The 25,304-nt window shown below is 37.9% G+C and overlaps 1 protein-coding gene across 5 annotated transcripts in view; it reads right to left on the reverse strand.

Moving 5' to 3' along the window:
• The window catches only part of osbpl8.L (oxysterol binding protein like 8 L homeolog), a 99,929-nt gene that overhangs the window by 68,233 nt on the left and 6,392 nt on the right, over positions 1-25,304 (reverse strand). Inside the window, exons 1-3 of one of the 5 annotated variants that reach the window (XM_041586357.1) lie at positions 18,991-19,210; positions 18,569-18,672; positions 1,406-1,442 (exon numbers count right to left, since the gene is read on the reverse strand). In XM_041586357.1, coding sequence (XP_041442291.1) covers positions 1,406-1,442; positions 18,569-18,610 — 79 coding nt within the window. In that variant the 5' untranslated portion in view covers positions 18,611-18,672; positions 18,991-19,210. The other 4 variants (XM_018252480.2, XM_041586358.1, XM_041586360.1 and 1 more) reach the window with 4 other exon arrangements.

Consider the following 25,304-nt stretch of genomic DNA (forward strand, 5'->3'; position numbering starts at 1 on the left):
TACACATACAGAACACAAAAGAAATTAGTCTCTCTGGAAATGTCATGGCTTCCTGGCTCGTCTTGTCTAGGTCTGTTACTATATAAACATTTTGTACATCATTGGAGGAAATCAGCATCACGGTTTGGTATCAGAAATGGCACCAGAGTGACATAATACTACAGAAATTGAATAAAGGAAGAATAGCACTATTATGTGAATTGGGTAGTGAGCAAAAGCATCTGCATAGCATGCATTTAATAAAAATAAGCTATAATTTGAAAATCAAATCAACAGTAAATCATATGAATTACCGCAATTAAATCATCTAAACAAGTGCTTTTTTAAACAAAGTACTAAAGGATTTCCAGTGCAACACATATAGTTGTTTTCTGGGCAAAAGGAGTTTAATTAAAGAGTAAGTGGACCTCAGAGTTATTTGTGGCATACAAAAATAACAGCAAATGACTGTATAAATACCAGTGTCATTTAAATGTATTCATTATAATCCTTGAGGCACTCGGCACAATTAAAGAACAAGAAAAGCTCTAGAACAATGGGGGTACCCACAAGTGACCCTAAAATGCTAGCCCCTTTTTTTCCCTCAGGGTGGTATGTCCTTTCTTTAAAAATAAATAAATGCACCATTCCAATTTACTCCATAGTGCAGCACTGCCTATTTTTTTCCATTCTTGGGAAACCTTGCACAGAAAAATGGGGGCAGTCTGGAAGAACATTGTTCGGGGCAGCACATTAATTTTAAAGAAGAGGTGCACCAGCCTGAAGAAACAAAATACTATGTGGGTATATGTGGCTACCAAACAAATTGTTTCTTTTTTTTTTTTTTTTTTTTTTTTTTTAAGGATTTCCGTAAATTAGGGAAAACTAAACAACATAATCCACAAACAACAAATACAACTAATTTCTGTGTTGTGGAAAGCTAAGGCAAACATGGTAATTATTAAAATAAAGGGATCATTCATGTAATTTTCCCAAAGTACCAAAAGTACTAAATAGCACCACCAACTCACATAATGTATTGTGCACGTGTCAAAAAAATGTTGAGACATGATAGACAAACTGTACTATTACAGAGTTATACAAGGGAAAGGAATTCTGCAAAGCTATCAACGCTACTGGTTTTCTATAAATTACCAGATTCAGAGATTGTTCCCCTTTTTCTATAGAAATTATTTTCAACCTGCTCTTTACTTGCTAACAATCAACTTACATACACATGTATGTATGTACACGTAGACAAAAACAAAAAATGACAATGAAAATTAAAAAAAAAAAATGGAAAGAATCTCACAAAGGAACACAGTGAAAGATTTTTATATCTTTACTGGACTCATAAAGGAAAATATATTTACTGCCAGATTAAATTGTGACATGGTTGGGAAAACAAAACAATTAAGTCACTTACGTGATGATCCATGGGAGTCCTTATTTTCACAATTATTCTGTTTGTGATGTGAAGAAGGTGATAAAAGATATCAGGAGAATTCCAGAGCCAAGGGTAAGCAAGATGATGATGGTAAATGCAGAGGCAGCAGCATCAATAGAGAAGAGAGAAAAGGATAAAAGCAAATATACATTGAGTTAACTTGTGTTTAGACATACACAGAAAAGCACTAATGCAGTGTAATTTATGCTAACAGACTAGGAAGAACTAAACAAGTACAAGGCAATGCAAATTAGCAGGTTAAAACATCAACATTTTATGCACAGCTTTAAGATTTTCTAGGCAGATACAGTAAATTAAAAAGCATGATGACACTGAAACAAGAAGTGAAAGCTGGAAATATAATTTTGAGCTTGAAATCTTTTAGAACGATCTCCCAGAAATGAAAGCCTCTGATTTAATCAGCTAAAAAGTTATTATACCAAAAAGGAAACTCTTCCATATTAAAATGATACTTATAACTAAGCAGCATTAATACTAATCCTGGAGACTGCACCATTATTTTGTATCAAAAAAACCCCATATACCGACTTATTCCTTATAGTTATAGAAACGTCTGTATTACTTTACATAATTTTGCAGAACAGTGCTTTAATATTGTCAAAATGTGAATCTTATTCCATTTGTATCTGTAAGATTCCCCTTTAAAAAGAAAATTATACTTTTTTAAAATTTTGACTGGTTTGCTTACAATGATAATGATACTTGATGTTAAATAAACAAGCAAAAATGTTGTTGGCAAAAAAACATGCTTGGGAGTTTAATGATTAAGGGTCTCCTTAATCCCCGAATCTGCCTGTGTGCCCTGACTCTTAGGGACAGATTTATTAAGGGTCAAGTTGTGTTTTCCACAAAAAATTTAGTTTTCGAGGGTATTTATGAGTCAAAAATCTAATTTTCGGGTTAAAAAAAAAAACCTCAGTTTTTTGTATTATACCCCAACCCTGGAAATAGCTTGAATCCGAAAATCTAAAATCTGTCTAGGTCATGTAGAAGTCAATGGAAGAGGTCCATTGAACCATTTTTAAGATGTTAATAGCCTTTATGATGTTCAAGTTTTTTCTGAGGGTTTCGCTCGAAAACTCTTTCAATTGAGCAATTTGAGTTTTTCCCTCGGAAATGTGAGAGTTTTCGGGTTGTTAACCCCGAATTTGCTGATTCGATTTTTTTTCTTAAATTAGAAACCATTCGAGTTGTGAATTCATTCGAGGCCTAAAAAAAGCTCGCATAACTCTAAAATTCGACCTTTGATAAATAACCCCCCCTTAGTGTCAACTCTAACTACAATTCTCACCATGACATATAACTACAACTATACAGGTTACTTTATCCAAAGACCACTTTCTATAATTTCTCGGTAATGCTATGCATTTTGTGTATTATTAGTGCTAGTTTCACAAGAAATGTGTTTCCTATTTTGGACGCTATTTGAAATGGAAAATTTTAATTAGACTGTCATTTGAGCTTTTAACTAATTAGGAAGATTCCCAGAGACTTTCTGATTTACAGGCAATTTTAATTAGCTACTTACTTTGAAAGACTAAGAAAACAGGTTCAAACTAAACAAATCTGGAGTTATAAATAAATAAATATGTGAACTGTATTAATCCCAGTTGAAAAAAATAAAACTTTAAAAGCAAATTGTCTGGAAATTGTTTTATTTGCAATATTTCGTATGCTTAAAGGGACACATTAAAGCAATGTTTTTAATGTAAAAAGTATATACATATATAGGTGTCTTCTTAAGATTCTAATTCAGTACATGTATATTCTTTTTATCTGCAGAGAGTGGGCTTACACAGACAGACAATACTAGCGGTCAATATGTACAACAGCCTCTTGTCTGCATTCCCCTGCTCCAGTAAGGATGGGGCCAGGGAGTGACAGCTTGACATCTTTTAGTACAAAATGTAAAGATATTTAGATATGTATACATATCAAGCTAAATTGCATTTGGGAAGTCTCTACATTAGCCATTAACTGTGCCTTAAATTGCGCAGAAGGATGTTACATTTTTGCTTGCTTGCTACATTTGAACTTTTTACCTGCCATGTTAAAACGTGTGTTATCCAATGATCTATTTTAGTTTAATAGTTGCGTTAGTAATTTCTGTCTCCTGTGGTTATACATTGAGGATAGGCCTCATTATTTAAATCTGGAACTTGCAATGCAAAGCAGCGGACAATAGATTTGTTAGAACCTGGAAAGGTAACCTTTATGATATATGTTGCCACATATGTGACTTGAAATACATTTTACCTTGAAGAAACCTTGCAAGGAAGAAAAACTGTAGGCTGCCCTAAATGGAATAAAGACTTGTGTAAAAGAATCTGAGAGAAGCAAGCGAGGAATTCACAAATTATTCTATACTCACTACAAAACCCTCATCAAACATGCATCTGTTCAACGCAATACCAAAATGTGAGATGCATGGTAACATTTTCAAAAAATATATAATACATCTTCCTTCCATAAGGATATCATTTTTTTTTTTAGAAAATATTATTAGCCTTCCATATCTATATTTCCAGCCTACAACTGAAAATTATATTTGTTAATCTTGGTCATTGACCCTGGCAACCAAAGGGCAGATCAACTGTGATGGTTCAGTTTTGCTACTTTTATTTTGATTTGCTTAACTTCTTTTCAGCCCATTGATTTTCCATTTTGACTTTCATAGATATGACTGTTGTTAAGGTAATAAAGCACTAGCAACCAAATAGCAGTTCACCCTCCAAGCTTTTAGGAGAATCAGAGGAAAAAAACTTAATTGTTTTAAACAACAAAAAAGAGTACTAACTGTTATGTCAATATTATTGCATTGGAGTTTTATTTATTAGCGTTAGATTTGTTTCTTGTATGATATTCTATATATTCATTATAGGTGGTATATTTATGGAACTGACCACGAGAATTTTATACAACTGAAATAAAAAACTTTTTCTGAGAACTTCATTCGTATGCTATTTTTAGTGGTATCAGAGATATTTTGCAGTTTAGACTTCTAGCCTTGACTCAACTGAGAAACAACAACCCTAGCGTTAACTGAATACTAGTATTGCAAAGAAAATAAACAGACAGGGTTCCGACACTCTTGGCATTCAAAGAGAGCTGTTGAAAAGGGTGTTGTCTAGCAACACCTAGCATTTCCCAAATTGCAACACCATGTAAACCGTTTGTATATAACTTTAAAAAATGGATACACATCCCCAGTCATTATACTTAAAGGGGAACTACGATCTGTTCAAACCATATATGAAAGAGCTATAATGATCAGATTATACACAGCAGTAAACACATTCTTAGGTGTGTGTTTGCCTTATTCCTATAGTCTTTTTAGGCTATTTATTTCCCTGCCCTATCCTGTTAGAAAGGTTTTATGGTTTAGAAGGTTACTACAGCCCCCATAAAAAAAAAAAGCTATTTTATTTAAAAAAAAAAAAACTGCCATCTTCTGGACACGGATAGCAGAACTGCGAAATTATCGCTGGATCTAAGAACAATATGATTTTCATGATACCACTGATAACACCAAGCCAACTTTGTTTAAATGCCTAAATACAGTGTGAAAGAAAGACATTGTTTTCAGATCAATTGTTTTCACACAGTGCACCAGAAGTAATGACTTTTTTCCAATTGCTTTTTATTTTTTTCATTATGTTTTTCAATTTTAAGAAAGGATTTGCTTAAATTTTAGTGCTCTGGTATTTCCCATTAAGGCAGGTAGAAGATTAGAACATGCTATATTAGTTGATACAGAAGGATGCCTGCAACTAATAGTATTCATTGCAACAGCAAAGCTCCTTTACCTCCAAAATGCATTAACAAATGTATCAAATTTTACCAGGTTATTGTGGTCATACACGGGCAGCTTTAAGCTGCAGATTCTAGTCCTTTAGACCAAGTCTGCAACTTATATGCCGATGTATGGGGACTTTCGTCGGGGCGACCTGACTGATATCTAGCCAAAAATAAGGCATGTTGATCTGGCACACTTGATTTTCACTTTGAATAGAGGACTGCGTCGGCTTGTTGATTCGGTCCTTGTCCCAATAGCCCCTATTACGGTAGTTGGAATCTGATTTTTTGTACCTAGGGCCAAATGATTGTATTAGCCTGATATCACCCACCTTTGATGAGCATACTGGGGGGAAATGTACACTATTTTGGAGACATTGCCGAAAGAGTAGATCTTAGAATATATGGCCTCCTTTAGAGAGAGACGTGACCCTTTCCCTCCTTACTAAGCAGCAAGCGGTATTAAAGTCATGTTTGTTTTGATGAGGTGGTTACTTTTTTTAGAAGTCCTGATGCAAAGTTGTTGAGCAAAGTGGGTGTTGTAAGTGCTTCGCACTGGGTTCCTTAAAGGGAACGTCAGCTCAAAAAATAATTGTTTGTCTAATAAAAGAAGACATAATTCTGAGCAGCTTTGCAATATACACATGCATTACATTTATTAAATGGTTTGTTAATTATTTCTATATGTTTTGCTATTGAAATCAGTGTTTGTCTGTCTTTTTCCTGGCGGGTGAGACTGACTGTTGATACAACGTAAGACAAGCAGCTGATTAACAGACCCTGTCTTTGCTGAGGAACTTAGACTTTTGCAACATTGTTTTAAAAGTAATAACCAGGAGTTAGGCAAATGCTGCTTTCAATAACAATTGTTTTTACAAATAACTTATATTCAGCTTGAAAAAGTAACTAATGTTCTGAAAGCTTGCTGTGATTATCTCAATTAGCCAATAAAGGTATCACCTTTATACCAGCTTTTTGTTATTTTTTTTTTTTTTTTTTACCTTTTGACTGGCTAAAACAGTACAACTTTACAAAGTAACAGTATGACAGATTTGATGTAATTCACACCCAGTGAGATTTTTAATACTGCTTCATAGATATCAGCATGGTCGCTAATTGGGTATTGGTCGGGCAGACCATGGTTTTGCCCCCATACACTGCGCAATAAGCTGCCAACTTGGTCTGGAGTAGAATTTTTTTTAAAAAGTAAGAAACAGAAAGAATGACTAAAGGTGGCCATACACGGGCCGATAAAAGCTGCCGACAGACCGTGTCGGCAGCTTATTGGCCCGTGTATGGGGGCCCCCGACGGGCTTCCCCGATCGAGATCTGGCCGAAAGTCGGCCAGATCTCGATCGGATGGGATTAAAAATCCCGTCGGATCGCGGCCGCATCTGTTCGTTGATGCGGTCCCGCGATCCGACCGCCGTTTGGCGAACGCTAGGATCCGATCGTTGGGCCCTAGGGCCCACGATCGGATCAGCCCGATATTGCCCACCTCAAGGTGGGCATATCGGAGGGAGATCCGCTCGTTTGGCGACATCGCCAAACGAGCGGATCTATCCGTGTATGGCCACCTTAACTGTGTAGTCACACGATGCATGTGGAGGAAAACTTTAGAATTCAAGTAAAACAGCTCTTCTTTACAAAACATAACAGATTGTTTTCAGTGACATGAACATCCCGGTTATTTCTATTACAGTTCTCCCATATGTCTTCTATTACAGTACTCCTCCTACTCTTTTAGACAGTAACTATTTAAGGACATGTATAGGGGCAGAGTATTTCTAAGCTGTTTACTTATATGAAATATTTCCTTTCTCCTATGTACAAGCAACAAAGGAATGGAGGTTAATATACGTTATGAAAAAAAGAAATATTTTCCAGTACTTCTGCCAAGAATTGCATTGCAGCACACTCCAGGGCAGCTCCACCCACTGATACCAGGAAACACTACAAGATTAGCAAGCACAGAGGAAGGCAGGACACAAGCTGTGTACTTCCTCTTCCGGCCGACAAATGTATCTCAATACCTGTATCTGGTTAAGGAACTTCCTCAAAACAAGTGGGTCGTTGTTCAGTCAGACACTTTAGAGAAGGTGGAGGACCCTGCCCAGCAAAGCTGACATTCTAGGCTTGTTATTACTTCAAGGTACAGCTATGGGGTCTCTGGAAACCCATTATCCAGAAAGCTACGACTTATGGGAATGCCATCTACCATAGACTCCATTATAATCAAATAACTCCAAAAAAAATTCTCAGTTATAATAAAACAGTACCTTGTACTTTATGTCTGCTAAGATATACTAAATCCTTATTGGAGACAAAACAATCCTATTGGGTTTATTTAATGTTTCAGTGTTTTTTTAGTAGACTTAAGATAAGGAGATCCAAATTACACAAAGATCTCTTATCCGGAATACACCAGGTCCCGAGCATTATGGATAACAGGTCGCATACCTATATATTAGAAATTTCACCTTGCCCTCATCAACTCCTACCTGTGGTCAGTCCACAAAAGTGCTTCAGAAAATGTAATGTAAACCAAAAAAGTTAAAAAATAAAGTGCTTTACACAAAATTTAAAGACACAAATTGTTCTAGTTGTTGCTTAAGACCCCTGGTTGGCATTCCTCTTGTTCCAAAAATGCACTGCATCTATTACATTGGGAACAGAATGCACTTCACATACTGTACATTCCTTCTATCGTTGAGCAACCATTAAAACAAAAAGGTTTAAAACTCAGAGAAACGTTAGGGGCCATAAATATTTTAAAAATAAAATAGGATCCAAAAAGTATAAGACAAATTCCTAGGCTCCCTTAAGAAATGGGGCCCTCTCTCATAATGTATCATGTGGATTATTAGAAACAAACTACAGTAAGTTTAGTTAGAAGAAATAAGCACAATGCCAAGACCAATAAATGTACAACTTACATATAAATGTAATAATAGTGAAAGGGTAAAATAAGAATTCAATTGTTTATAGAAACCATCCACTTCAATATATATACAAAGCATACATATATAAAAGGTAAGAGATATACTGAGCTCAGCTTTCCCAAATCCTACTAAAAAAATAATAACGTAGCCCAACTTGATTCTGAATATACTGTTGCAGAGGCACCTGAAATAACGCTCAACATGAAACATTAAACTAAGAGATTTCAATTATTGTGAGCAAAGTGGCAATTGCAAAATCGAGGCATATTCTGACACTCAATATAAGTAGAATAATGGTAAATGAAAAATAACAAGCTCATTACTAAACAGCCATTTTTCCTTCCTGAACATTTATTAAGCAATGACATACTACACACCCCCTGAGGGTAGCAAAGAGTGCAAATAATACAATTCATCCGTTTCACTTTTTTGTATAACTTCCACTTACTCTTTAAAGGTTGTAAACAGTTTCAGTTCATCTAATTAGTTAAAACAATGGGACAATAACACAAATGGGGATGGTGGTATTCAAAACCATTGTAACCGGCGGTTTCCCTGTTGAAAACAAAATCATTTGGAGCCTTCTGGATAACAAGCGGCTAAACTAGATACCAATTTTAACAGGTATATGGAGTACATGACAAATAAAATCACCTTTTTTAAATAAGCAAATGCCAAAAATAAGAAAGATACTATGTTAATGTAAACACATTAGTGTCACCTGCACTGGATGGAGTCAATCTTCCTGGCATGTATTGTGCACTGTTTCAGCAATTTGAGATAAAAAGAAATAAACCTGAGTTTATTATCTGTTGGGAGAATTGATAAGTAACTAGAATAAGTGATGTTTAATCATCTATGCGTGTTAAAGTTAGTTATTAGGCTTTTCAGGTTAACACAAAGCTTGATGCTTCGCACTAACAAAGATTAACCTATTAAATTGCCCGATGAGACGGAAATAATCTATTCATCATAACTAACTGTGTTAAAATGTCACCTATGAAATAGAGACTACCTTTTCAGCCATACTTTTTGTGGGGGAGGGTAACACTTTAATAACTGATGTAATAAGTGTTTTAACAGTCCTGTGGCAATCAATGACTGGCAAACATACCTAGGTACCCTTAGTGGATGCCCCTAAAGGTACAAATACAGGTATGGGATCTTAGTATACAACGTGTGGAACCAGGCTTCATTTTTAGTAGCCTACAGCAAATAACCAGTTATTAGTTTTCATAAAGCAAATACTAGTTAGAACAAAATAGCAAAGATCAGATTGTTTTCTATGTGCTACTGAATTAATACACTCCAGCAACTAAGTTTACAAATCAGTCCCTTAAAGGGGTGGTTCACCTTCAAACAACTAGTTTTCAGATAGATCTCCAGAAATAAAGATTTTTTCCAATTACTTTCTATTTTCTATGTGTCACCGTTTTTCTAATATTGAAGTGTCATTTTTCACCTTCTGAAGCAGCCCTGGGAGGGGTCGCCGACCCTGTGAACTGTTCTAAATGGATACATTTAGTTGATACATTTCTTATCTTTGCCCCTGCTGAGCAGAATCTCTGGGTTTCATTACAGGCAGCTGTTAGAATTGATACAATAGTTGCTAATATTCCAGAGATGCTGCTGAGAGATGTATAAACTAAATGTTGCAAAAAACAGTTTAGAATCTGCACCTGAATTACTGAGCTGCCAGACTGAAACACCAGAGACATGAACATTCAACTTAGATTTTGGAAAACCAGTAAAAAATAAATAATGGAAAGTAATTGAAAAAAGTCTTTATTTCCGGGGAACAATCTAAAAACAACTGAATTGAGAAAAGTGTGGTTTACCTTCAAGTTAACTTTTATAGAATGACCTAGAGAATTCTAAGAATGCTAAGCAACTTTTAAATTGGTCATTATTTATTTTGTATAGTTTTTGCATTATTTGCATACTTCTTCTGACTCTTTCCAGCTTTCAAATGGGGGTCACTGACCCCATCTAAAAATAATTGCTCTATAAAGCTATACATTTATTGTTATTGCTATTTTTTATTACTCATCTTTCTATTCAGGCCCTCTCCTATTTATATATTGGTTCTCCTTTAAGGTTCAATTTGTGTTTTCCACAATATTTTGAGTTTTTGAGCTGATTTTTTTAGTCAATGCTCAATACAATTCGGGATACTTTTTTTGAGTTTTATTATACCCTGACCCTGGAAATAGCTCAGATCCAAAAAATAAACCATCTAAAACCTGTTGAGGTCATGTAGGAGTCAATGGCAGAGGTCCCTTGAACCATTTGAAGATGTTAATAGCCTGCATGAAGTTTTGCCCAAAAACTCAATCAATTTGAGTTTTCAGGTTTCGTAACTCGACTCACAGAATCAAGTTTTTTCCATTCTAGTTTTTTCTTAAGTAAGAAACCATTCGAGTCGTGAGTTCCTTCAAAGTATAAAAAACTAACATTCGACCTTTGATAAGTAACCCCTTAATCTAAGTAGTATGGTGACTAATTTTTCATAGGTTATGAATTCCTGCTTTACAGGAACCCTCACGCAAGAGCCTCTCCAGAATTGCCTCAACATCTTCTGGAGCAGCCCTTCTCCTAATCCTGCAGCTATTTAGTGTGTTCATTCTGCCTGCATGAACCCCTTTACATGCACCATTACTTTTTATGAACTTTTTACACACTTACGGCACACACAAAACATGCAATTTGACACATATACAATTTAAAAAAATGTGTGTGTGTGTGTGAGAGAGAGAGAGAGAGAGAGAGAGAGAGAGAGAGAGAGAGAGAGAGAGAGCACTAGCCTCACTGCATAATTAATTAATTCATAATTTATTTCAATGATCTTAGTGCATTTTTAGATTATATGAGATTTGTATGTATTTTATTACTTTTCAGCTCCGCATTCCAGTACATTGCTCTACCCATAAAATGCTCACTGCACACACAGTCTATTGGAACTGGCTATAATCTCACTATAATCTCATAGCATGGTTCATATTGGGAGTGGATATGCAGAATGATACAGCTAGCAACTTTTCATTCCTGTTGAATATCTGTTCTAAATCCACAACCGGCCATTTATTTCTTAAGGTGGCCATAGATGCAAAGATCCGCTCGTTTGGCGATGTTGCCCGATATGCCATTAACAGGCATGGCTATATCGGGGGTAATCTGATTGTTCGGCCGTATGGCCGAACGATCAGATTACGATGTGCCATGAGCTCCGGCGGGATCGGTCGGGTCAAAATCAAACCTGACCGATCGACCAAACGACCGATCTCCGCCGGGCGAAAGATGTCGGCACACGCCACACACGATCCGAAAATCGTACGAATCCTCGATTCGTACGATCCGATCTGTGTGTCTATGGCCACCTTAACACATAGATCAAAAACAGAAAAAGACCCAAATCTGATCTGGGGTACAGATCAAAATATTTTGTCTGAAATACAATAACGTAAATAAAGCACATCCCAGATATGACATAACTTCTTATTTTAGCCAAGAAAAATATGAAATTGAACTGAATACAATTGTCCAGGGAAAGGTAAACTTTTCTTTACCCTTTTATCAGGAATAGTGTATAACTTGGATTTTTATGCCTTCCCTGTCAGTGTTCTGTCTACATCAATTTAAAAATAATTGGAATGTAACAGGACTCTATGTGGATTTTTGTATTATGGAAGGGGGTTGTGTTCTATACCTATTTAACACTGGTTAGTCAAGGCTGTGGTATCACCTGACAAAGAGGCACGCCTCTGAAACTTTGATCTTTTTTTTGACACAAACACTAGGAACTAAAGGATCGTTCAACAGGCTAATCTACTTTAGAGACCCAGGCTTCACTGTTTCAGCAGTAACAGCACAGAATATAAACAGCCACAAACACATAGAGGCATGCGATAAGTAATCCAGAAACCCGTTATACAGAAAGCTCCGGATTACAGGAAGGCCATTCAAATAACCCAAATTTTTAAAAATAATTTCCTTTTTCTCTGTAATAATAAATCATTAACTCATACTCCAAACTAAGATATAATTAATCCTTATTACAAACGAAAACCAGCCTATAGGATTTATTTAACGTTAAATAATTTTCTGTAGATTGAAGATATGAAGATCCAACTGAGCTGTTTTATACAATATATTTTGAAAACAGGTTGTATGCTGCTTTACTTAGCATAAAACGTTTTCAAAGTCGAACCTACTCTACTCACAGAAGCAATTATGTGTTAAGATAACTTATCTTTTCAATAGCTGTAATAAATAAGTTGCTACTTCAACATCTGAAGATAAGAAACAATGAAAGTAAAATTTTATGGTACATTCCTTTTTCATGATAAGATTTCAAACAGACTTTATCTCCAAAATAAAAAGACTAATTTGCACCAGTGATTTTGTGTGGCAGAGTAGGCTTACTTTACCTTATATAGTGCAGTTCAGCCTAGCACAGCAATAAATGGGGACTTGCAGGTGGCTGCAACTCAAATGCAACTGAATGAATCGCCACTGACTTGTTCAGAGCATTACATTTAAAGTAGTGGTTCACCTTAACGTTAACTTCAGGTTATAGAATGGCCTATTCCTAGTAACGTTGCCAATGGTTTTCATATATATTTTATATAGTTTTTGAATTATTTGCCTTCCTCCTGTGACCCTCTCCAGCTTTCATATGGGGGTCACTGACCATGGCAGGTAAAAACTATTGTTCTGTGAGGCTACAATTTTATTGCTATTGTTACTTTTTATTACATATCTTTCTATGCAAGTCCTCTCTTATTCATAGTCCAGTCTCTGCCTTTCATCCAAACCACTGCCTGGCGGCAAGGGTAAATAGCTTGCAACCAGATAGATGCTAAAATACCAAACTGGAGAGCTGCTGGTTAAAAGGCTAAATTACTGAAAAAAATTAGAAAAAACTAACTATGAAAGTATGAAAGGTAAACAAGCCCTTTCATCAAGTTATGGGGTATGCAATAAAAGGAACAAAGGCTGCTACAAGTCTAGTAGGTACATTTCCGTGTCACCTGTTAAAAGCAAACACCTTATTGGATGTTATGGGTTACTGCACTTGGACAAACATTACATACACAGTCTATATGAGTAGTAATTAGAGACCATTGTTTACTAGTGTTTACTATTTATGTGACTTTCTGGCAATTGAATTATACTGTTACAAAGCAATGCTACCCTACCACCACACACTTTGTACTTCTGAAACAGAGATACAAGGTGGAGGCCCAAGAGGTGCACGGAAACCTTGTACTTAATTCCTGCCCAGGCAAATACACTCCAGGCAGAGCCCTACACAGTGAGGTACAACGGAGGGCTGTTGCACTTGTTTCTGTTTGTAGTAGATCTTTCATGCGTTGCAGCCTAATCTATTAGGTCATACTCACCACAGTGCAGGCAAGTAATGAATGCAACTTCATGCTTTCCACATGTGTTTGCACTTGCCTGCAGTGACCATGAACTAGCAGACTGGGCGGCATGTCTTCCTGCATTTCCCTCCAATGGCACACAGGTCTACAGGAATTCTTCCAAAAATTCTTTATTTACGGATTGCAAATGCAACGTTTCGGGGAACAAAAATCCCCTTTGTCAAGCATCCGTAAATAAAGAATTTTTGGAAGAATTCCTGTAGACCTGTGTGCCATTGGATGTCGCTGACTTGTATCCTGTTGTGAGGTTGCCGAGCCTCTACCATTGTGCACCAGGCGTCTCTTAACTTCTATAGGGTGTGCGTGGTCCTACACTACTTTTTTCCTGCATTTCCCTGCCATGGAACTCAGAAAAGCTCCACTGCAGGGGACTCGGGCAACAAAAAAAATGCTGGAGCCTAAAGTGCAAGGCCCAAATTTGGGGGAAACAAATGACAGTGTAATTTAAAAGCAAACTGCTTTACACCTTGCCACACTTTAGTAAGGGCTAGTCCACACGAGGAGATTCGGGGAGATTTTGTCGCCTGGCGACTAATCGCCTTGTCTTTTGAGCGACTATCTCCCCGAACTGCCTCAGCGTTTTCTCCCATAGGCTACAAAGAAAAGTCGCCTGCGCTAATGCACACGCGGCGATGCATTTCTACTAGTCGCCCAAAGTTGCCTCAGTGTGTATTAGCGCAGGCGACTTTTCTTTGTAGCCTATGGGGAAAACCGCTGAGGCAGTTCGGGGAGATAGTCGCTCAAAAGACAAGGCGATTAGTCGCCAGGCGACAAAATCTCCCCGAATCTCCTCATGTGGCCTTACCCTAACAGACACCTTGAACCACTTTTTTTTAAACCATGGAAACGGTTTGCTCAAATACTGGGGCCCACCATTATACTGTGTTGTCCTAGAAAAAAAAAATATTTTCAAGGAGGTTATAGACTTAATTGAAAGGGTGGGTTTTACGGGACCTCTGAAAAGCCTGGAGGCTCTTAAGAGTGTCTAATGTGACAGGGAAGAGCAAGAGGGACATGATTTAATAAGTATTTGAATGTGGGGGAATGAAGGCATGGGGCAGACTCAAATGTGTATGGAAGAAACACAACATCATTGGGGATGGTCAGCTGAATACATTTGTAAATGGCACTCTCCATAGCAGGGCAACTCCCTAGGAGTTCCCAAATCCTACAGAGAGACATAGCATAAAGCACAGGTATTTTCTCCAGATATGAATGGGTTTCCATTAGGCTGGTAAATCGACTCAAGATAAAACTACACTGCCCCTAGTGTATGTGTAATCCTGGAGATACATCCTCCACTGAGGAAGGAACTGGAATAAATAATGAACATTCTATAGGTAGAGATGCCAACCTGGATGTTCTGACATTTAGTGTGTGTTAAATCCACACCCTGTTATGTTCAAGATAGCTTGTAGTACAGTACAAGTTCGTCCAGGGACTAGTCCAATTGAAATCTTGGGAGTCAAGAAGGAATTTTTTCCCTCTCTGAGGCAAATTGGAGAGGCTTCAAATGGGTTTCTTTGCTTTCCTCTGGATAACCTAGCAGTTAGACACATCATATATAGACTTAAAAGGTTAAACTTGATGGACGTGTGTCTTTTTTCAACCTAACTTGCTATGCTACAATTATATTAATTATGCATATTTTTGCAGGCTGAAAGAAGCAGATCTGTTCAGTGCCTCTGCTCCATTCATTTGAATCCAACCATCCTGTGTGTACTCAAACACAGCAGAGCTGAAGCTCAGCTCAGCCCAGAGGCTTCGGCTCAACGGTGTGTGAGCGAAAACAGGCTGATCGGATTCAAATCAACGGAGCAGGTGCACTGAGGAGATCTACTTCTCTCAGCCTGCAAAAATACGCCAGCCGACAACAGCCAGAGCCATCAGCCTGTAATCCCAAAGCCTTATCCCATTCCCTGCTCTGCCCAACATTTCTTGGCATATTCGATTACATTTTCAATGGCGGCAGTTAACATTAATTTGGGTGCAAATTACAATGAGCAGTAGAGTGAGCTGTTACTGCAAAGGTAAGTAAGGGTGGTGCAAAATAGAACTCCTAAAAAAAATTCAAGCAAGTTGACCTGTATGAATACAGTAAGTGGTATGTAAAACTTAAATACAATAGAAAAGTTCAGAAGAAACATTATCCTGTATTAAGCAAAACACTTTACAAGAAAACTAAAGGTGCTTTTTCTTGTTTTTTTTTTTTTAAGAAACAAGAAGTTTCCAGATAAAACAGTTTCCATATTATCTATCGAAACAGTTTTACCCAGAATGCAAAAAGCTCCCCATAGACGCAGCGATTCTTCTTGCCGAACGACCGTTTTTAGGGAAGTCCGACCAATCCTTCGAAATTATCGTACATTTTACGATTTTTTGGCCGACAGAAATTGATTGGCCAGGTTAAAAAATCTTTGATTGTCTCAGTGCAATCGATCTATGTTTGCAGGGACAAGCAGGCAGCTCCCCTTTGTTTTCCTGACAAATTGGTCTTTTTAGTTGATGGTCAATTAGGATTGTTCCGAGAAAATCTTGGTCTCACGATGAGGATCGGATCTTTTAAAAATCTCAACATCTATGGCCAGCTTAATACATGTTCACCACGGCATGCAGCTACTGAAGTACAATCAAATTAGAAGATGAGTTGGCAGCATGCAAAGATAGAGTAATTGCCATTCAAACAAAGATAACATAAGCCACATGTAAATAAAGATAATGATTTGGCAAATGCAAACCTAGAAGGTAATAAGCTATATAGAAAGATTAAAGTGAAGCAGAGGTACACTGGTAGCATATTTTTTTACATGCTTATATTATTTTACATCTACATTTTTCACTGCTAGACCCATGAAAAAATATAGCCCTTAAAACCACAAATGCAACAGAATTCTACCTTGTAAATAAAATGTAAACAGGTCACATAGGTGGAAAACCTGCTTATATGAATGTAAATAAATTGATTTGTATTGGATGTTGCCTCAATTTGTACTGCTGCATCCCTCACATTACCACAACACTTACAGCAGGGTTGCATCAAGTATTTATAATAAAATCAATTATACAGCTAAATAAAATTGCCTTACATTGCAAATATTATATAAAACAATTCCCGATTGAGCTTATACTCACATCAGACACTTAGAATTTCTTCTCTCTTCTAGAAAGAATTTAGCAGGTTGGGAATCCTGAGAACCAATTAAATAAACTGTTCTGCTACCAGTACTGTGACTTTCAAATAACTTTTTTATCCAAAGGCTATTTAAAGGTTCCCATTTGCAACATTTGGCGATAACAAGCTGTCCATCTATAATACATCCCAGCATTATATATTTATAATCTGATGGTTCTGATCTCTAGTAAAAAGACACTAATACTGTGGTCTGCCTGGCAGCAGCACTTGCCAGTTTTCTGACCCAGTTTTTTGCCATGAACTCAGAAAGACCTTTAAGAGCACTGGCCTTATTTATCTGCATGCAGTGCCATTAAAATTGATTTATACACACACATTAACGTCAACTTATGCTTAATTGTTACTTTAAAAAAATTCTGCAGCGCCCTAGAGCTTTAATACCAGCTTTAAAAAAAGACAACAGAGATTGGCAATGACAAGTCTAACTGAACAGCCGCAGTCCAGATGTGGCCCATTCGGTTGTCTGCTATAGCCCCCAACCTGCAAGAAAGGATCCACACATGTATTTAATATAATACATCCTGGGAATGTTATATTATCTGCCCACTCAATGGAAAAAGTTAGACAGAACTACTGGGAGAAAATAAAACTCATAGAGGAATTGAAATAGTGTGCAGCCTGTGCTCTGTCGTTTTATTGCCTGAATCTGTAATTATTATTACATATCAAGCAGAATACTGGGAAACACATTAACAACTGGGGGACAGGGATGTACACTTAAGTACTGGGACTACATTATGAGAAATACAGGATCAGCAGGACAGCTGGAACACCCAGCAATTAATTTTTAAAACACACTAGAGAATGAACAGATTTCGTTAAATTATGCAACAGTTCCTGAGAGGAAAATAACCTTAATGTGCACACAGCTTTGCAAGTCCATGCTTCCCTTCAACTGCATGGTGATCAGCAATGCCCAAAGCCTTCCCTCCAGTTACTGAATAAGGAGGGGGTAGTCTTTTTGCAGGTACATTAGCAACAACTGATTTCAAAACATACAACATGTATTCATATGTAATTTAAAAATACCATTTAGCCTGAGACACCAAAGCCAAGTGACCTAAAGGACGTACAACAAGGACATGTCTGCTTTACAGCACTGCATGTTTAAGTAATAATATATATATATATATATATATATATATACATATATATATATATATATATACATATATACATATATATACATATATATATACACACACACACACACACACACACACACACACACACACATACAGATGTCCACTGTGCAGCCCCCCAGCTACATTTGTACCACAATCCCAAGCCTCCTTCAAAGCCTAGGCTGTCTATGAAAGCAGGGGACTGCAGGTTCAGTCAACTAAGCTGGCCATAGATGCAAGATTCGAACGATCAGACTTCCCCATCTCCCGACCTGCCACTAACCATTCTGATCAAATAAAGTAGTTAAAGAACAGATCAGCCGATGTTCTGCCCATGACAGCAATCGTACGATAGTTATGTCCGACAAAGCCGGTGACAGTCTCACACTGAAAATCATCAGATCGGCAATACATGCAGAGATATTACCCGCAGCCGACAGAAATCTTGTAACCTGCCCGATCGACCAACAATGACCGATCTCCGCCGGAGATTCCACACACGGTCCGAAAATCGCACGAATCCTCGATTCGTACGATCAGATCTTTGCGTCTATGGCCAGCATTGTGATAAAAACGAAGAAAACAGTCACCAGTCAAGGAAACAGCTGCATAAAGCGACTTACCGGAGTTTTCTCATGTTCCCCATCTAAGCTGATAGTGTCCATGTCGAAACAGATGCCCTGTTATCTGCAGTTAGGTTTCTAGCATGTCACGGGCCTCTTACATCCTACAAGAAGAAGACAGTATATCAGTGTCAGGGATCCCAAAGTGTTAGTGGCTGCATGGGCAGGAACAATCGGATAGGTTAGCGCCAGACGTGCTTACAAAAACCCCTGGAAAACAGGCAAATCAAGTCCCCCTTCCCCCGAGCTGCCTGCTGGGAATATACTGCACGGAGCTGCCACAGAACATCTGCTTCTGCTACAGAGGAATCCCTTGGTCAGACAGTGTCTGCGCTCAAATCCGCTCTCAGCTCTGATGGTAATAAACGCTCCCTTCCCTACTAAGATGAGAGAGATGCCTGTATCCTGCACGCAGCGCTCACCAGCTCCACAGGCGCGTCTCCAGCGTTACAGAGGCATGGCCGTCCCGCACCGCGGCATTGGGCGGAGCCTACACACAAGAGCCTGGGAACCGGCAGGATATCACCGAGAGTTAACGCGCCGTCGGGTTTCCGGGCTCATGATTCTCTGCCTGACAGATTAGCTGTGCGTGTTAGCGGCACGTTGTGATGACGTTGCGCTCGCTCCTTCACGCCGTGGCCGCGCTAATAAGGGGGCGCGCTCGTGAATAGCTTCGGCTCCTTCCGATAAAGGGTGGTCGTTGTTTACTTCTTATCAGCTTTATTCCCTAGGTGAAGGTGCCGGCCCAACATCTATGAGTTTTACAAGATACGAACAACATACCCTGCTTCGTTATTTATGCAGTGTTTGTCCCGAGCTCTAGATTTTAGGGCATTGGTTCCAAAATTAGAGGAGTTGAAGGGTTAAAGAGGTTGTTTGACCCCCAATTTGAAAGAGAATCAGTAGAAAATGGCAAATCATTTAAAAAAAAAAAAACGATAAAAAAATAAACAAAGAAGGCCAATTGAAAAATTACTTAGAAATGGCCATTCTGCAACACACTGAATGTTAATTTAAAGGTTAACCACCATTTTTTTTATTATTTGTGGGGTTATTTAGCTTTTTATTCAGCAGCTCTCCAGCAATTTCAACAATCTGGTTGCTAGGGCTTAAATTACCCTAGCAACCATGCACTGATTTGAATAAGAGACTGGAGTAAGACTGAATAGAAAGATGAGTCATAAAACGTAGCAATAACAACAAATGTGTAGCCTTACAGAGCATTTGTTTTAAGATGGGGTCAGTGACCCCCAATTTGAAAGCTGGAAAGAATCAGTAGAAAATGGCAAATCATTTAAAAAAATAAACTATAAAAAATAAACAATGAAGGCCCAATTGAAAAGTTACTTAGAAATGGCCATTCTGTAACATACTGAAAGTTAACTTAAAGGTGAACCACCCCTTTAAGCTTAAATGCCAGATGGGTTCAAATTTTGGAATTTTGTATAAAGTGAAACCTCAGTTTTCCATCTCCTCATTTTAAGTTTTCCAACATGTTACACTTTTTTTATGGTCCCAACAATATACAACACAATTTCCCTGATTTTACATTTTCACGCCATTTTGTTTCTGGTTTCCTGAAAAATGTGGAAAAAATGTGAAAAAAGTTGATCTGTCTGACTACTTTGCTGAGCTGGCTGACTACTGTTACTGTGTATCAACAGCAAGCTGCCCTTAGCCTGCATCCTCCAAACCCCAAAATTCCCTGCACACCGTGATTTCAATAAGGAACTGAACATCACAGTGTAATGCATTGTGGGTTATGTAGTTCCTACATGCTGTCTGTAAACTGTGGAGAAGTTGTTACAAGTTGTAACATCAGTATTTTAGTCCCTCCTTCCCTGCCAGGATTTTAAATTATGCAGAAAAAGAAGAACTGTTAAACAGCTGGATTTCAGCATAGAAAATAGCATTTATTCATACTTTTTGAAGAAACAGGTAAATGTGATGGGTATATTAGGGTTTTCTATGTTATGTGGGACTCTTTATCAAATTTTGGTTTGGAAGCCAGAGTTCCCCTTTAAGTATGGCACTGCATAAGAGTGAAAACAGTGTAAAAACACTGTCACCATCCATGTAAAATTAAATTGGTCCTTATCTTTGCTACCATAGCGGCTTCTAGTATTCTGGGAAAACTTCCTACTAGGAGTTGGGCCTGTTTGTGTTTTCATTCATCCCACATAGGGTTGCCACCCGGCCGATATTTTATTGGTCTAGCCGGTAAAACACCTGCCGGGGCCGGTATTACAAATTTACCGGCCGGTAATTTGTAATACCTTTAAGAAAAGGCCTTGCCCTCGGGTGGAAACTTACCTTTTTTTTCCTCATCTTGCCCTCACCAATGTGACCCAGCCCCTTTGTGTGTTGCGGCTCCGCCCCTTTATTTCCCGCCCCCTGCTGGCCGGTAAATTTTTTTTACAAAGGTGGCAACCCTAATCCCACGTGTGTTGCATTGAGTTTAGAGCTTGGTTTAAGCCATTAAAATGTTTCCACTTAAACAGGAAAGAGCCCTTCCCAAGCCTACCACAAAGTAGAAAGTACAGAATTGGCCCTAGTCCAAACCATGCAAAACAGCCGCAGACCATTTTATTTCCCTCAGAAAACGTACCAGTCAGCATTAGGCAATCCTCTTCCACAAAACTTTCACAGACAACACTACACATTCAGACAAGTAGAAATCTGACAAACACAGGATTGTCTGTCAGACTGCCTGACTGAAGTTCATTGCTCTAGAGACTGTTGCCATTGCTCCAGTCTATAAATTCTTGCTAACCCCAACTAGAAGCACAAAGTTAAGGTTTGTAAGACCTTACAACAACATTCAATCCTCCCCTGCAAGCTCTTCTGCCATTAATGAAATAACTATTTAAGTGGTGTCAATTTTTGTAGTGCTCAAAAGCCACAAGGAGCTGCTAAAAATATACGGACCTTCATAGCTGAAGCATCATTTAGGGGTAAAGCTTGGCTTAACCAGAGACACAAGGGCAACATTTGTGCATGGGCCCCTCCTTTTATCATGCGTCTGGCCATTTATGAATCACACCTTTTTTATCCACCCGTATTCCTAAGCCCTACAGTTATGACTGTGCACTGGCGTCTCGACCCAATTTCGTTCTAAATTCAATATAGAATATATTTTTATTTCCTGGCAGACACTGGGAGAAGATACAAACGTATTGAATAGAGTGCCCTGGCTGTAATCTAACTCAGGGCCCCAGCTCTGCAAGGTAGTAGTGCTACCCACTGAACCACCATGCTCAAATTGTTTATGCTTGCCTTGCCTGGCCACAACTTAGACTACAACATCTCCTCTTTCCATAGTTATGATTTGGTGGCCCAACGTACAATTTAAATACAAATGGGACAGCTCTAACAGTGTATTTTCAATATGCCAAGTGCTAAGCTTTCTCTATAGGGCACCCTTGGAACCCACTTCTTGCAGACAGTGATTGCCATGTCAACCACATTAATTTTGTTTGACAAGAATATTTACAATTTTATAGACAATTTTTATGATGAACTTTAGTAAACAGATGTCAATGAGTACATTAATCCCTGCATAGGCAGCAATAAGCAGCACTTAGGAGAAGTTATATGTGCTTCTTAAGACATATTTGTAGTACAAGATGTCCTCATAGTTCTCCAACCTCTGGTCCATCCAAGAGGCTACCTCAGCTAGCAGAAATGCCTGTCTTGCCCCCATGGACAAGCTAGGAAATTCTGCTGCCTGAGTAGCAAAGCCCATTTACCACTGTTTGTATAATTCAATTATTTTTAATAGTACTTCATTCACTGGATTCTCTTGTCTGTTTGCCTTTTCCATGTTTTTATATAGTTAAGTTAAAGGAGAAGGAAAGTTGTTTAGCACTTGGGGGTTCCAAATGTTAGGCATCAAACAAACCATACATGTTAGGTCACATGAGCCAATTAACAGACATAGTTCTTTGTTTTACTCCCACACTTCTTCCTGTTACAGTTAGGGTTGTAGTATTTCTGGTCAGGTGATCTCTGACACACAAAACCATCACAAAATCGTGGTTCAAGGCAAGAGATGTAAAAGGGCAATATTTGCTTAAATATATATTCCGGTTGGTTAAGATTCTTTAATATGCCACTTAATTTGATATAAACTATCTGTTGCTTAAGTATTCATTTTGGGGGTATAGTTTTCCTTTAAATGTTAAAGGGTAAGGTGTTTTTTAGTAGCTTAAGGCACATAATGTCTCAATGTCCATAATATATTCATAATGGATTGAGTGCAGAGGATCTCTTGTATTTCTGTATAGATAACACATTGGGCAGCATATTTTTAGGGGCGTCATTGGAACAGGCATACTACTAATAATAGAAAAGCAAAAAGCTTAGCTGGGGACTATGAAGAATATTAGACCAACAAAATCTGTTGTCTGACCAGTCCCCAGTACTGCTTCTTTATTTCTAAAAGGAAGTAGGGGCAGAGAGGAGGGAGCTGGAAACAGGTGCCCCAGCATAGGGGAACACTGCTATAGTATCCACGCTTGCCTGCATGGACTTCATAGGCCTACTGCATACATCATTTTTGGTCATTTGTTTGTAACAATTTTTCCCAGTCTAAAAACATGGTGTCAGCATGCCTGAAATTGTACTCATATGGCTCCCCATTGTTAGCAGTAGGAATTGTGTGAGAATGTCAGCATTGGCTGACATACGTAACATACACATATATGTTTGCAAATAAAGTGTCCTGTGCCATCTATATTTGTTGAGGTTGATCCTTAAAGAGTTAAGGAAATATTTGTTGTTAAAGAGGAACTCCGGCTTCCAAACCAAAATTTGATAAAGAGGCCCACATAACAAATAAACCCCTAATATACCAATCACAGTTACCTGTTTCTTCAAAAAGTATGAATAAATGCCATTTTCTACACTGCAATCCAGTTGTTTAACAGTTTGTCTCTTTCTGGATCATTTGAAATCCTGGCAGGGAAGGAGGGACTAAACACAAATGTTACAAATTGTAACCACTACTCCACAGCTTACAGACAGCATGTAGGAACTACTTAACCCACAATACATTGCACTATGATGTTCTGTTCCTTATTGAAATCACATGTTCAGGGAATTGTGGGGTTTGCAGGATGCAGTCTAAGGACAGCTGGCTGTTGATACAAAGTAACAGTAGTCAGCCAGCTCAGCAAAGTATTCAGAAAGATCAGCAGAAGAGCAGGGGGCTAGGCTTAGGGAACTGTCAGAAACCATTAAAAATCATGAAAAGTCTACATACATATTTTTTAATTTATGTATATTGCAAAGTTGCTTAAATTATGTTTACTTTTCAAAAAGATTAAGTTGTGTTTTTGTGGAATTCCCCTTTAAGGTGCAAGTCCTAAAAACCTCCTTCATCTAATTTACAAGAAGGAAATACTCGTGGGCAGCCTAAAATTATTCCAGCTGCCCACACAATAAGGAACTACTGAGCAGACTACAATTGCTATGGAAATTACCTTCAGATATACAAAAAAAATCATATGACCTACATTTGTACAATTACCATATTCTCATTTGTAATTCTGACAAAGATTCCTCTGAAGACTTGAATATTCGTAATTGTACAGTGTTTTTTCCCCGTAGAGAGAGAAATTCTAAAACCGGAGATTAAACATATATTCAGATGTATATGTCTGAGAAGGAGACAGTCTAATTATGAATGAAGCCATATAACTGTAGAATGCAATGAAGCCATATAACTGTAGAATGCAAGGGAGCTAATTACAGTAAGTCAATAGAAAAATAGATATTTAAGAAAAGAATTGTAGCAGTTTAAGTTCTTCATTATCTTATAAACCAGACAGTAGCCTAGTTTGATTTTTTTTACATTGTAAAATATGTCATTATAGGTGCAAGGCACACATTATGCAAGCCCATATATCCTCAGTCTACAATATAATTTTGAAGAGTTTCTGACCATGTACCTTTTATACAAAGGACATATGTGTGATGGATAGAAGGGGAGGATGGCTTAAATTATTTAACTTTAAAACCACTGTGGAGCAAAATGCTGCTCTTGCTATGCTGGTTTGTTTAACTCACAGCGCCTATAAGTGTGCTAAGACAGAAGCTGTTTTTGACTACCTTTATCTTGTTCCCCTTACACGCCAAGCTTATTCACCCCTGTAATAGGAGGAGACCACTGGAGACCAAATAGGAAAAGCCATATTCTGACTCCCGTTTTTTAACCTATGGACTAAGATTCCTGGGGAGACTTCCATCCCATTGGACATAGGTGACAGAATCAGAACTTCCTTAGTAGGGGTGTGAAATTAACCCTCTGTGTGTCCTACATATGCAAACCTTCTGTGGCCAGTAACAGATCTTTGCAGCTGTCCATTCTTACCACGCAGTGGCACACAGTCTTAAAACGTCTCCAAAAACCTACATGACTTGCCCTTCATGTGGACATAAAAGAGCTAAACACATATTTAAATTCTGCATCCATGACTAATATTTTTAATATGCTTTTATTATATGTCTATATGTTTTGCAAAATTAAACTTCTTTTGCCAATGCTCCCCACTTCACCCAATGGTAAAGGTCTAAAGCAGTATTTCTTGAACTTTGGGGCTGGCCTCCTAGGAAGCCCAATATACTAAAAAAATTGATCTTATATTTTGCATATCATGAAACCATAGAATGTTATTTTATATCTGTTACCATACAAGGGGTATGTGAGTTTGATCACTAAATGTCTAAAGAACTC

This window comes from Xenopus laevis, chromosome 3L (genome assembly GCF_017654675.1).
Source record: "Xenopus laevis strain J_2021 chromosome 3L, Xenopus_laevis_v10.1, whole genome shotgun sequence".
In the NCBI taxonomy this organism is placed as follows: Eukaryota; Metazoa; Chordata; class Amphibia; order Anura; family Pipidae; genus Xenopus; species Xenopus laevis.